Here is a 14,905-nt window from a genome sequence, read left to right on the forward strand (position 1 = left end):
CCAGAAGGAAGTGCCCTAGTTAAATGGTAGCCAGAAAAATAACTATGCCAAAAAGGTGGACCTCTTCCAATATAACGAGGAAACTTGGACTCCTCTCTGGCCTCCACAGGTTCAAAGGGTTAGTTCCTACCAGGCTACCTGAAATATTTCTATTCTAAACAATACAAAGTTTTTAGTAAGCTAATTAGAAAGTACTGGACATGTAAAAAACTATTTAATTGAGCCAGATGCCTCTCACAGAACTCCTATTGAAGCCCCACTAAGGATACTTGAAGATAGTTAAGTGCTTACTATGTGCTAGAGTTTATTCTGAGCACTTTACATGGATTATCTCATGTAATTTTCACAATAAACTCTAGGAGTTAACACCAGCTTAGAAGCCAGATGCTTGGGTTCTTTCCTGCCATTTACTAACTCTAACTTTGGGCAAGATACTTAACCACTGTCTTGGTTTCATTTACAAAATGTAAGTAATACCAGGAACAAATGAATTAATACATAAAAAGCATGTAAGAACAGTTTCTGACACAGTAAGTACTCAATAAATGTATGAGTCATTATCATATAGCTGAGTTTCACCATTTACTAGTGCAAGCATTTTAAGTTAAAAGCAGTACCTATGATTGGAGCTGAATTACTTCAGCATTTCTGGCAGTATTCCCCAGCAAAAAAATTGAGGGAAAGGCCAGCAGTAAGGGCGCTCACAAGTCCTTGTGACTGACTTCCCTGGGTGGACTTCTGGTTCTCTGAAATATAGACCAACAGACTGCGCAGACAATGCAGAAGATCCATCTCATGCACTCTGCCTGGGGCTTGGGATCAACATTCCAACATGCCACACCTGGATCAGCACCAGATGCTTTATATTAACTGTGTTCCCATGAAGAGTATCTACCCCCCACCCAATGGCCACATCCTAAGCTAGAATAGGAAGAAGGCGCAAACACCAAAAGGAAAAGCTAGTAGTTTATATAGATAGATATATAGATATATAGATATTGATATATATTGTGTTTACATAGTTCACAAGTTAAATGCAGGTATCCATAAGAAGAGCATTAACAATAAAAATACAATCTGTGTAGCCAAGTACAGAGACTTAAAATGGTAAAACAGCAAAAAGGATCTCACAAAAGTACAAATATACAGTACAAATTGATTTATTTAAAACAGTTACAAAAAAGCACAACAAAATAGAGATTATCCTTAGAATTATTAATGCTTTTTGTTAAAGATCAGGTAGGATTAGAGGGTAAGAAATGGTACTGGGTGAGGGGAGCACCTGACTAGTTCTAAGGCTTTAGATACAATGCAGTTGATTACATATTAATTCAGCCATTACATACTGGGGATAGTTGGGGGATCATTAATTTATCTACAGGGAACTCCTACACAAATCAGATCCATCCAGACCACCCCAGTGCCATCTTCAACTCTGGACCCTAAAGCCAGCTGGATAACAAGATTCCCATCCTTCCTTCTCCACCCCATTCCCTATCCATATATTCTCCCCTCTCCTAAGGTGCTGTGAGGAACACACACTATTTTGGCTGCACTGATCTTGTGTGTCTTTTCTAAAGTGGTAGGGGACAGCCTTATTGTAATACTTCAAGTTTGCCATGAGAACAGTCAGTCTCTTCCCCAACACAATCTAGATTCTCTTGAATGCAATACAAGTTATCAAGCAAGTGAGGGATCACCCCTGCCTTCAGCAATACCAACAATGCATTAATCACTCACAGTTCACAACTCCACGCAACTCCCTGTTCAGGGAGCGGGTGTGAAACTGCTGTGTCACCAGCTCGCTCTCTCTGAAGAACTCAGTCCCCATGACAATCATAAAGACAGAAACAAATGCTTGTGAGCTCAACAACAGGTAAAGGCACATGGGCTGCTGCCACACACTGCAGACAGGAACCCAACTTGAGGCCATCTTCACTGCTGGGCGTTTGCAGTGGAATGCCTTTGGGATCACACAGACTTTGAGTTTGCAATCCACTGGAGGAGGATCTAGGCTTAACAGGAGAACTAATAAAGAAATCTTTAGTGTGAAAAGTGCATTTATTATCACTGTTCCTCCTGACAAGGCTCAGCAGGGCAATCAGCACTACCCCTCCTCCTCCTGCCCCAGGCACTGTGCATAGTCTGCAAGTAAGGAGAGAGTAGACTCGAGGGCCAGTGTCACCCTGGGCCCAGGCCAGCTCTCTGGTCCAAAGATGGATCCTAGAGTTGAAAGGGCAACTGACAGCTGCAAAGACCTAGATGCTTATTTTATTGCATAATGTGGGAGACCTTCTGTACCCCAGGGAAGCTGGGGGGGAAAGGGGGAGTGAAGGCTTCCCAACAAAGGGCTAATAGGCTCCTGATCAACATCCTACCTAGTATGGTTCAGCTCTTCAACTGTAGTGTACACTTTTTACATCTGGAAAGTACTGTAGCTTCAGTGTGATTTAGTATGCTTGGCCCCACGAAGGCAAGAAGTCTCCCTAAAACTTGTTTCTGCCTTATTAACTTTGTTTATGACTGCGACCTAATCTCCTATGGCCAATTCAGTTAAGTTTCTTTACTCCAATGGACCCAGGCCTTTTCTCAGACAACCCATGTCTACCCTTCATCTACAGTGTGATCACTCAATTTTTTTCAATATACATGCTCCTTCCATGTTTAACTCACGCCACCACCTGTGCTTCCCCTGAATCTGCTACGATGTCCATTGGTAAAAATAAAACTGAACACTTGAGGGGCTATTTCAGCCAAACTTCAAACCCTCTCCCAACCCCAGAATCCACATAACTGGAGCTGGATGAACCTCTCTGGGATGCTGGCATAGGCCCTAAGCTGGTTCCCCCTTGTTTATTTTTTAAAACAGGATACAAGATACCACAAAGCAAAGAAGTTAATACAACAGAAAGCACCCACAAGAGGACCTGCTTGTTTCTCCCCAAGACAATCAGAGATGAGATATTTGGAGCTGAAGGGCTCCTCACAAGCACTGAAGCCATATCCCTTTGGATTCACGAGTCCACCAGCAGCATTTCATGCTATCCCTATTCAATGTGATTTTATTATAAAGTAACACTTGCAGAGCACAGGTAAGAATGGACAGGATACCTGGATTTAATCTGTATCGCCAAAGAAATGGAAGAACAGGGAGCTATACAGGGCAGCAGGCAAGACAGTGAGCAGACAGCAGCAGTGGCAAAGCAGCACAGACTGAAATCCTTGGTGTCATGACCAACTGGGAACCAAGAATGCAGAAGGGTCATTCCAGATCTGCTGGAGTTCCTCCTCTCAGGGAAGGGTATTTAGCTCAGAACTCCGACTCCTCTTCCCTCCCATCCCTTCTTCTCCATGTATATTAACCTTGATAGGAACAGTTATCCAAAACTTAGATGTATTCCCCCCTCCTTTACTCTTTCTCCCAAATTGGAATAAGCGTTTCTGTACAGTGCCAGTTAGCAGCCCTCTGTTCATCCCTAAGCTTTGGGAATATCCTCCCACCTACAAGGGACTGGCTCTGGCCTTCTCCAACTGCCTGTTCCCAGGAAGCTGACAGCTTCCCACTAAAATGCTCACTCTGTCAAAGTCACTCTTATGCCTCTGGCCAACTTTTCAAATTCCTATAAGGAAGAAGGGACACACCACAGGCAACTCTTATTTTTCATGCCTGGCAGAATAGACTGGACCAGAAGGAAAATGCAAGGGGAATGTCACAGCTCTGACCAAGATTTAGAGCATACAGCTTCTTTTCCATACTTCATGAAAGACACCTCTGCAGCCCAGCAAAATCAAGTATTATTACATATGCATGGCACAATAGTAGGGAATAGCTGGTACTGTTCACCAGCAAGAGACAGAAGAGGAACAGCAGCAGAAAGGTCAGGGCCGAACTTGCCAAAGTCCACAAGAATTTCTTTCCAGGATCAAGTGGAAGTTACTAGGCTGGGAGGTCACTTCTAACCCAAGTGGGAGGCTTTTTTATTTAAACTATTTTGCTTGTATCTAATTAGATAGAGGTTTGCTCCCAGTGCTCTTGTAAGGAGAAAGCTCAGTTGGTGGTCCTCAGCAGACATTTCTTGAGTGTTTACTGTGTGCATGTCACTCTAGTCAGTTCATGAGCCTTCCTGAGGAAGGGTGCATCTGAGAAACCTGTGCAAACCATAATCCCAAGGGATGAGGTGCTCATGGGACAGAGAGATGGGGCCTTCAATGGAGACTGTCATCTATGGGGATTCCCCAAGACTAAAACGCATAGGCCCCCACTGTAGGAAACAAGCCAAAGAAAGCAGCATTCAGAGAGAATGGGGACAGAGAAGGGAAGGGACATGATCCCAAAGCAATACAAGACTGAGTGTTCACCAGACAAGGTTGGTATTTGGCTCTCATTGAACCGGAAATGTTAAGTACTCCCAGTCAGGTCAGCAGCTTCCTGTGGATTGGACTCCAAAAGATGACTGACCAGATAACTGCTCTCAAGGAATGAAAACTGGAGTGTAGGGCTTGAAACAAACAAGCCAGTTTCAGTCACTCTGTTCCCCCAGGAGAACAACTTTTAGCACCTGAACACTAAGAATGACTCCATTCTCAGAACTCCCTCCCCCCAGGAGGTAGGTAAGATTATTCATCCCCATTTGGCAGCTGGGGAGGAAGTGAAAGAGTGAGAGGTCGCAAGACTTTCCTAAAGTCATTGACAGAGCAGAGCTCAAACCCCATAGGTTTGGGACTTCTGATTACAGGCCAGGCCTTGGCCAGTCCAAGTACATCTATAAAAGAAACACCAGGATCGACACCCTGGGAGAAGCCTAACCAGAGAGCTGGATGGACAAAACCCTGAGTTGCCTTCGAGTCCAAAGACCCCCAAAAAACAAACAAACAAAAATACTCACCCACCTGAAAGCTGGTGAGGGAGCCTAACTCCCAACACGCAGTGGAGTCCCACAGTCCGAGCTGATGCTAAAAGTTGTGAAGAAAACATGGGCCTAAGATACAGTGGGGGTGGGGGGTGAGGGGGGCAGATCCAACTAAGATGGAAAATACTATTCACAGGGGGATACTCTATCCCAAATTGAAGTCTAAGGGACCTTAGATATAAAAATGTTATCAAGATTATCCCAGAACCTTAGAGCTGGCTGTGGGAGGGAACGGCCTGGAGAAGCCCAAACGCTGGGAGCGGCCATGGAAGGATGGAGGGGCACTGCCCCAGTAGTACGAGTGCCCTGATCCAGGGCATAGTTCCCTTCTTGCTTCTCCAACAAGATGCTCCACAGCAAAGACGGGGGGACATGATTCTGAATTTTAAAAAATAGAGGATATAGCTGAAAGGGAAAACAGAGAGACCTCATACACACCAAAAACTACAGGCCTTGGTCAGAGTGGACAAAACCAGTTTTGCAGAAGGGGAAAGGCAGTGTAGCTCCAAATGAGGCCCAGATCAAGACGCCATGCAGAGAGGTTAGGGCAGCAGAAGTGGGGGGGTGGCACAGGCACTTAGGCACAACCGACAGACAAAGGAAGGGACAGGTGCCTGGAGAAAACGGCCCATTGTTTCTTTCAAAAGTTACCATTACCCACTAGAGATTCAATGAAATTTCAAAGCAGGTCAGACATACTGAGCAGGAGAAGCCCGGATAGGTCAGCTACTTTTCCAGAGACCCCGCCTAGAGTCCAGTCAACCTAGCCGGCAGGTCTTTCTCTCAAAGGCCCCCGATCAGGGCCCCAGCCCAGCAATACTTCATTCTGAGCCCTGGAAGGGCTTCTCTCTCTCCTGGCCCCCACATTGCTAGAAGCCCTGTGGGAGGAATGGCAAAGAGGGATGGGCAAGGGCTAAAGCAGAGGACCAAGCAGAAACCTGTAGATGAGAGTGCTCCTCGCCCACAAACCCAGCAATAGACATCTGTAACAAAATTACCCTTTAAAGTGCACATCTCTCAAAAGACGGGTTCTGGGTGGGAACCCCCTTATTTCCAACTGTGGGGCCTCCCGCCCTCCCTCCCACCACAAAAAAGGAAAAAAAAAAAAAAAAACACACAAAAACTTCAGACAGTTTAACTGCTACTATAAGCTGTGGATCATCATTTTTGGCTCTTTCTTTGCTCCCTCTCTCTGCCACCTGCTCCCAAAACCCGGACTTTCCCCTCGGCGGAGCTGGGGATGGGGAGGAAAGAACAGGGAGGCCCGCCCCGATACATGGAATGTTTCTCATCCTGTGCATCCCCTTCCTTCCTTGGCCCAGGCCTGCTGCTCCCTGTCACAGCACCCCATGGGGTTGTCCTGAAAGGATGTCATGGGGTAATGAGAAGAGACCCTGCCTCCACTCCTCCCTCTCCACTATCCCACCCCAAATCTCACTGCCAAGAGAGCCATTCCCTGCTCGGTGTGTGCAAATCCTCTGCCTGCTCATGGCGAGCCTCAGCTCTGGGGTAAAGCCCCAGGCCTGGTCTGGGAGAGAGGTTCACTTTCCTGCATTGGAACGCCCTTCAATGGACAGCTTCACCTCCTGTGGAATGAAAGAGGGACGAAGCAGGGTGGCCCGGGTCTCCTCCCCTTGCGTGCTGTATCTTTGGAAGCTCGGCGCTGGCCAGCAGGCCTGAGCACTGGGCTCAGGCTGGGAGGGCTCTACCACACGGGAACCCTCTCCTGACAGCTGGCTCTTCCCCTCACTGTCACATAGCTCTCTGGGTCCCAAGACTGTCCTCTCAGGCCTTTCTCGGGGGGGACCCAGCTGGCCTAGGGGAGCACAGCTGGCCTGAGAAACTGAGTTACTGTTCAGACTCTGTAAACTGATAGAAATGCAGACATCTCCCACTTGTAGTCGATGGCAGGGTAGAGAGAAGAGCTGTGCAGTCCGCCCAGGGCTGCAGGAGGACCAACCCTGACCATATACAAAGAAGGGGTGCTCGGGGGGCACCTCGATGCTCACTTTGCTTTGCTGCTCCCCAACCACAAAATGCAGCATGACAAATCCAGGCCACTGGCTCTCCTGAATATCCACAACTGTGCTAGAGTCTATCTTCAGCCCCCCGCTCACTTCAGCACTGCGCACAAAATCTTGGGTCTGGAGGTCCTCTACCCGCTTCAGCTCCCCCGTAGCCAGCTGGATGATGGCGCCTTTCATGAAATGGGAGGGCAAATGGGAGGAGGTAATGGGGGGTGGCGTTGGCTCTTTGTCTGGGAAGGTGGCTCTGGCCTGCATGTCCAGACTTGATGCCACGAGGATCTCTGAGCCCATGGGCAGCAGGCCTGGGTCAGTTCCAGCGGGCACCAGGTTGCCATTGGCTACAACCACTGCTTTGGGTAAAGGTCTGTGCTTCAGCAGTTCCTGATGGGATTGAGGGTAGAACCCTCGGGCCTGATTTTTGTCTGCCATCTCTGTCGCATTCTTGACTGACCCTTGTCCCTCACCCTGATGGTCAAGGGTATGATGGGACAGGTTGAGGGGGCTGGGTTCATCCTTCCTCTGAGCCGCCACCACACGATAGTCCTGAGAAGCTAAAGCGCCAACTACTCGCTGGACCTCGAGGTCTGTATCTGGAGTCCCTCGGTGTGCTGGCACTGCCATCTCCACCCGTGGAGTCTGAGAACCTGAAAACAACTGTCCATCCACCACACATTCCACCACTGGCACCAGCCCCTGGCCTTCGCCTTTGCTGTTGGGGGAGTTGAGGGCTTCACTTTCCCGTCTTACTAAGTTTCGCTCTCGTTGTCTCTGTCCTCCATTGGCAGCAGCTGCTTCCAGAGCAGACTGACCCTCCTGAGGGATAAGAACTGGGCTAGCACCTGCTGTTGGGGTCTCATGCAAGGTATACCCAGCAGGTAGCCTGGACATCTGATAATAAATGGGCATCCGGCCTGGAGCAAGGTCCAGTGGCTGAGTACTCGAGTGATGTGGCAACTGCCCAGATGGGGAGGCAGCAGATGGGGCTTTGTTGAACGAGTGGGCTGGGGAAGAAGGCTGGGGGGGAGGAGTGGCTTCTTCTGCCAGGAGTGAGGCATATGGCACAAAGTGAGGAAGGTGAGAGGTGGTGAGGTTGGCAGAAGGAGAAAGGAGGGGACTCGGTAGAAAATTAGGTGACACAGCATAGGGAAGGCTGTAAGGAGACCCAATAAATTGCAGAGAAGTGGATGGAAGCTGAGCATAGTGGATTGAGGGATAGTGGATTCCTGGATGTTGAATCAGTGAAGACGCTACATTAAATGTGGGGGGCAAGGGGCTCATGTTCACCACAGAAGGGAGGCCAGTTGGTGAGAAGGTAGAAGGTGGCACAGCCACCTTATACAGCATGCCATACTGGTCCACTGTCAGACCGGTGATGGCTTCAGCTCCATCACCCCCCAGGCCAACTCTGGCTCCAGCCTGGCTCTGCCCGGCCACCACAACCCCTCGGGACCATTCAGAGGCATCACTGGAGGATGTGTGGTTAGTTGAGCAGCTGGTAGTTCTCCCCATATCCTCGCTGGTCACGGGGAGGTCTCTTTTCTTTGGTGGAAGGCATTCCTGACTCCTCTCATGAACAGGTTTCATATTGCTTTGTGGTGTTCCTGGAGCCTGGAAGGGGTCGGCTTGCTCCTTGGGGCATCAGAAGCTGCTTCTCTGTGGCTTTTCTGCACCCCTTACTGCTGCCGGCTGGGGCGACCACATCTGCTAGGGAGCAAATCAGAGGCAAAGAAAAGTAACCTGGGGTAAATACAGTCAAAGGAAATCACAGAATCTATGGAGGCCCATGGAGGAAGATATAAAAAAGGGAGCAGCTGGAAAAAAGAAGCCATGAGAGAGAGAGACAGACAAGGATGCTACCCCTACCCTCACCCAACTCATCCAGCTTAGGACATGAAAGAAACAATCAGCAAACCACAAAGCGCTAAAAGGATAAGCGTTTGAAAAGGCATAAATGACCTGTGGGCACCACAACCTAGAGAGACCAACAGCTTCATGATTAGTCATGCCTCTGATGAGGACCTTGACTATTCTCAGCCTGCTCTCATAAGGGTGATTTGAATACAAGGTCTTTGAGACTGGCTCTTCTCCTGAAGTTTCTCTCCTTTTTGGTACCAAAGACTAATGTGCCATCTTCTTTCCCTGAACGTATGATCTCATCTTTTTGCTTCCTTTATGTAGACTAATTTGGGTTATGATCTCACCTGTCCCCATCCCCCCACCCCCACCCTTCAAGTCTAGCTAAACTCCCTTCCTCCTTTGCCTCATACCACCACTACCTCAAGGGCTTGTGTATTAATATATCCTGGATTTGAGTCTTTTTTTTTTTTTTAAACTTTCCTCCCTAAAAATGTTATGAAAACTAGCATCCTCTTTGCCTCATAAACTACTACTACATTCAAACTTGGGGGCTGTGAAGGGCAGAAAGGCTGTACTAGCTCTACAACTTATTTGTTTTTCCTCCTCCCCAAAGAGCAACAAAAACCCTCTAACCAAAAAGAGATTTCCTGTTCTCTAGGCTGGCAAGAACTTCTTTCCTTCTCATTGATTACCTTCAGTATATCTTCTTTACTCCTTCCCTTTCTTTTTTCCTGTGTGTTTTCTTTTGCCAGTGGCTCCTTTATCCACTACAGGTTGACTCCAGGCACCACTTGCCCTCCCAACATGCCTGTTTATTCCTACCTTAGGTCTGTATGATTGACAAGAAAATTCTCTCTCTCCCTCCTCTTACTGTTTCCTTTCAAAAATGCTTTTAGACCATGGTCCAACAATATCTTCTTGGTCTGAACACTTCAACGCACATGAACTTTGTCACCTATTTCTTCCAATCAAGCTTCATTAATTTGGATCTTAAAAGAGATTTCTATGATATTACACTCTGTTCTGTTTTTCCACTGTTGCATCCTAGACATTATTCTGCAAAAAGGAATCTAAAGTGCCTGCATTACCTAAGCTTCCAGTGGAGCTTCTGAGCAGCTGTAGTAAGAAGCAGTCTCCTCCCTGCTGGCTTGGGAGCCTAGAAGACAGAAATAGAGATGAAGCAAGGAGTGTGACCTCTGACCCTTCCCAGGGTCATCATAAAAGGTAACTCCAAAGCCACAAAGACATTAAAATCCACAATGAGTCCTTGCCTCATGCTTTCCCCCAGAGGTAACAGCACATTTATCCCGAGTGCCCAGGCAGTTGAGTAGAGAAAAAGCCATCTCTTAAGCTCTAATTTGTAGGAAGACATCCCTGGAAAAAAATTTCCACGTGTCATATTTCATTGTTTTCCTTAACATCATATTCTTCACTCTCTACCCGTGCCTATTTCCCAAAGGTTAAATTTACTTCGAATCCCAATTTCAGTTAAGCACACAAATGGAAAAGATTCAACACTGTTCCCATGTGAACAATGGGAAGCAGGAAAAATCAACTTCATGAACTTCATCTTTACTCAGGACTGATGAAAACAGATGCAGAGGTTATTTAAAAGAGAAAAGCTGTGCGACGAGGAAGAAAACCTACTACTTATGTTTCTGGGGCAGAAAAAGAGGTCAAGGGGGAGTCCCTCAAGGGGAAGCCTTATTACAGACATTAAGAGTAAAATAATGAACTCCAGTATTTGTCTGCGGGTGTGCGTGTGTGTGCATACAAAATGTTTTGAGTGACAGCTTTGTACCAAGTGCTGAATAAGGTGTAACAGAAACTGAAAATATTGCCCTGGTCCTCAAATAGCTAACAAGGGGGAAACAAAACACCCATTAAACTATCAACACCTTGATCTACACATGCTAGAGACACCAAGCACTAAAGGGGCCTTAACCTCTGACAACAGAGAAAAAAGTACTGATGAGTACTCTAAGAATCTACCGTCCCCAAGTCCTACAAATTACTGTGAGCCTCAATCAAAGTAAAGGCATATGTCATATGGACCAAGAACATTGTGTAAACATTTCTGCCTCAACATAGGCAAGAGAGTACACAAAAGGTGAAGAGATAGGAAAACAACGTGCAAAGACAAATTCCTAGTTCCATAAACACGTACTACATAGTAGGCACAAGTTATGCATCCTTTTCTCTGCCAGCAGTTCCAGTATGTGAAAGTAGTTAGCTCTCTTCATTTCCAATAGAAACTGGGGTCACATCTTCAGTGCCAGAATGATCCTTGCCCCTTGCAACTAAAACACTAAAGAAAACCTGCCTCTAGGTCACTGAGAGATTAGCAAACAGAGGCTAATAAAAGGACTCAAAGAGGCAAAAGGTCCGCAGGAATGACAACAAAGAACCAAGCCTGTGCGCTAGGTTCCCACAACGCAAAACACATTTTGGAATTTGAAACCTCGACCTCTGAAGCGTCTCAATGAGGATTTCTCAGGGGTAAGACGCAGCCTGTGACCCCAACTGGGCTAACGGAGAAGGGGGACAGTTCCAGGCAACTGCCTACGCTGCCAGCAGAGCCCGAAACGAAGCACCCCATCATGCCCGTGTCGGAATCAAAAGTCTGAACCCAACAGGAGCTCCGAATTCGCGGAGGACGAAAGATGCGCCCGACAGAAAGCAGGAAGCCTGTTTTTTGTCCCCTTGTTCCCGCAATCCCTGCTCCAACCAGGGTAGGACCGGAAATTGGGAATTCTCCGTTTAGAGAGTGGGAGTCGACCCTTCAAGCTGAGGGGCTGGGGCGAGGCCACGCAGGCAACGCTTCCTTGTTTGGGGGCCCCTTCCCGCCCCGCGAACTCGGACAACTGGGTCCGCGAGGACGCAGCCGCGGAGGCGCCGGGGCCTGACGCCGCCTTCCAGCACCGGCAGGAGATAAGCGCGCGGGGGACTAGGCGCGGCCTCCTCCGCTCCCTCCATCTGCGGTTCTCCAGCCCCGGCCCGGCGAGGCAACGGGCTCCGGGGAGCCGCTTCCTCGGGAACTTGGAGCCCAGGCCTGGTCTTAGCGGGGTCGGCCCGGCGGCCTCCACTCCCGCCGACACTCACCGGCCCATCTCACGGCGCTCCTTGGGCTCCTCCCGCTAGTCCCGGAGCCGCCGCCACCGCGGCCGCCGCCATCCCCGGCCCCGGAGCCGCCCCACACCCAGCGACCCCTCCTTCCCCAGCCGGGCGACCGGGGATGGCGTCAGAGTGTCCCGCCCCCGACGCGGAAAGATGGCATCACGGCCCCGGCGGGCAGCCACGCCCAGGACTACTCGGGAGAGGTGGGGGCTGCCCACCAATACCCCGCACCCAGCGCCCCTTCTGGTGGGAAAACGAAGTCCTCCTCTCTGGAACCGGGTCACGTGAACAGGGCTGGACCTGGCACCCTCACCCTGACCCCGCAATGACCCCACGGTCTCCACTCTAGTAAATTCAGGAAGTTCCCAAACAGTCCTGGGGCGTAGCCATCAGTAACCCCCATTTCCTCGACTTTCCCGGGCTGACTCTTGGAGCCTTCCCTTGGGAACTCGGGGGAAACCCGGGGCGACCCAGGACCGGGAAAATAAGGGGATCTCCCCTGGAGACCCAGGATTGAGATGGAAGCTCTTTTAGAAGATGAGAAATAGCCCTGAGGGAGACAAGGTAATAGACTGGACCCAGGATCTAGGGAAAGGCGGACCTAGTACGAGAAGATGTGAAAGCTTGTGGGGAATAAGAAGGGGCTTACGACCATGGGAAGAGGGCTGGACTACTAGATGAAGTGTTAGGTCACCGCTCACTACAAATTAATTGGTGCGACTTACTATCATGAAAATCTAAGTGAAAACACACAAACAATTGAATTTGTGCTTTGGTTACAACTATGTAGAAAGAAAAAAGCTCTGCGTTTTACCTATTTCCTCATTGGCTCTGTGTTTTTGTAGACTTGCAGTACAGACAGTGGAAGCGCAAACAAGTACCACAACTCTTTCTGAGGTTAAAAGGAACAAGCCAGAGAAAGGTGCTGATAACTTAGCAAAACACGTGTCATAGAGGAACGGGGGGCTTTTTTCCATAGGTCACATCAGCATGTAAAGATGCCATTTTAGGAATCCCGAATATACATTGAACTTATGGAAGTATTTAGTGGATTTAGGAAAACTGTTGATGGCTGGTATTGGAAAAGCTTTTCTAAAATGTCCAAATGCAGAAATATGTCATTTTCAAACTTCTGTTTTATCTCCCTTTCTGGATGATTTTATGTCCTCATTTTCACCATGCCTGCAACCTCTTCAGATTCCCTTGGAGAGTTCCCTTTCAAATTCACTAATATTTTATTTAGAAAGAGGTCTTACAATTCCTCTATAATTGGCTAGTATGTCCTTTGTTGAGGGGATACCCCCCTTGTCTACTTCCTCTGACATTTGCCAAAGACTCATTTTTTTTTTTTTTTCAGAAACTTCCTGCAGAACTCTCAAAAGTTGCAGTAAAAGCACTGATGATTGGAATAAACTGAATGAAACCTGATAGTTATGTGAATTGAATGGTCATATCCGGGGAAATGTTCCACAGAGAAGTAGGTGCATTCAGACCATTCAGGTGACGTTCAGGTGCATTCAGACTGGAGCCCCCAACCCATGCCACTAACTCTCTTTCTCTGGGAAACTTGCTCAGCAAGGTGATATGTGAGTGGCTGTTTATCTACAGTAGTGATTCTGAAGTTGTCTTGGGGTGAAATCATGTTCAGTTCTGGCTTCAAAGGTGATTATCTTCAGGTCAATCAACTTGCAACTGGTTGGTATTACCTAAATCTCCTGGGAAAAAAAAAGAAAAGTGATAAATACTGCAGGCAACTCTGCAAACTGCCTCCATCACTGTGCAATCCCTGAAGTGATATATCTCTTAAGACCTTACTTAACAATTTTGGAATTTAAAGAAGTGTTTCTGACTCGTGAGAATGTGGTAACTATTATTGTGGTGAATAAATCATTTAAAAAGTTTCCATAGACTGTCCAGTATCTTGACTGTATCTATGTCAATATCCTGGTTGTGATATTGTACTACAGTCTTGCAAGATGTTACCATTGGGTAAAACTCGTTGAAGAGTATAGTGGATATCTCTGTATTATTTCTTACAACTGTATGTGAATCTACAATTATCTCAAAATTAAAAGGTTAATTTGAAACTTTCCAAAAGTCCAGATTACTGGACTCCCCTCCACCAAGGCAGGGAACATTATCTAGTCAGCGTTTTCAAATATCCAGTAAATAGTTATTAAATTTGGGCACCCAGGCAAATTTTTCTAGAAGGATCTCTTTATCTTTTTTTCAAATGCAAAAAAATGCTATTCCTTCTATCAGGTAACACAGCTCAAGTAGTTTTACACCCATGAGTAGTGGTAGCAGCTGACAAATGTTCTGTCTTTTAAGTCCAACTTCCCTTCCCTTGCCTTTTGCTCTTTCCTCATTCCATTGGGTCATAGTGAGCCGTTAACCCCTCAATAACCTGAAAAACAAAACAAAACAAAACATTGGTGATCTCTGATTGTGAGAAGGGTTTAGGTGAAACGTCTTGCAGGGAAGTGCGGTTCTCTGAGTGCTCAGTTAATAGTTCTTGTTGAAATATAATCTGTTAGGGAGGCAACTGTTACTTAAACTTCCAAACTGATTTGGGGGTTTTCTTTGATTTGTGGGAAGCCGAATCTTGCAGAGGGTATTTGGTCATTATTCAGATAACGGGGACCTAAGGAGAGTACCAAAACCAAATGAAATGTAGATAAACCCAGTTGTACACATTATTGTTACCATGAAAAATGAGGATGAGGTCAGTGTTCTACACAGCACTTGTAATTTTTTTAAACTGCATGTCTTCATGTTCTCTTATTTTATTCTGGCAATCCAATGAAACAAGGTAAATAAATATTATTATTCTCTTTTTTACAAACAAAGAAATTTAAGCATGAAGTGCCTGATTTGAGATAAATGAACCAAATTAGTCATGTTTTACCTAAATTTCTTCCTTTATAAAAAGGGGATAATAATCTTGGCCTTATATTACTCCAGGCTTCTATAGGTCACACAATGATACCCTAA

General features: G+C 47.0%; 1 protein-coding gene across 2 annotated transcripts; it reads right to left on the minus strand.

Annotated features, from left to right (window-relative positions):
- Window positions 1-6,028: 6,028 nt before the first annotated feature.
- Window positions 6,029-12,028, minus strand: ATXN1L (ataxin 1 like). 2 transcript variants are annotated; one of them, XM_037815839.1, is made up of 3 exons: window positions 11,897-12,028; window positions 9,883-9,950; window positions 6,029-8,638 (listed from the first exon to the last, which is right to left on the minus strand). In XM_037815839.1, exon 3 carries the CDS (start codon window positions 8,519-8,521, stop codon window positions 6,452-6,454), a length of 2,070 nt encoding a protein of 689 aa, XP_037671767.1. In that variant the 5' UTR covers window positions 8,522-8,638; window positions 9,883-9,950; window positions 11,897-12,028; the 3' UTR covers window positions 6,029-6,451. The 2 variants fall into 2 exon arrangements, with proteins under 2 accessions (XP_037671767.1, XP_037671768.1); XM_037815840.1 differs by having other exon boundaries at window positions 6,029-8,641.
- Between the last annotated feature and the right edge of the window lie 2,877 nt (window positions 12,029-14,905).

Source organism: Choloepus didactylus, chromosome 22 (assembly GCF_015220235.1).
Source record: "Choloepus didactylus isolate mChoDid1 chromosome 22, mChoDid1.pri, whole genome shotgun sequence".
Classification (NCBI taxonomy): domain Eukaryota; kingdom Metazoa; phylum Chordata; class Mammalia; order Pilosa; family Megalonychidae; genus Choloepus; species Choloepus didactylus.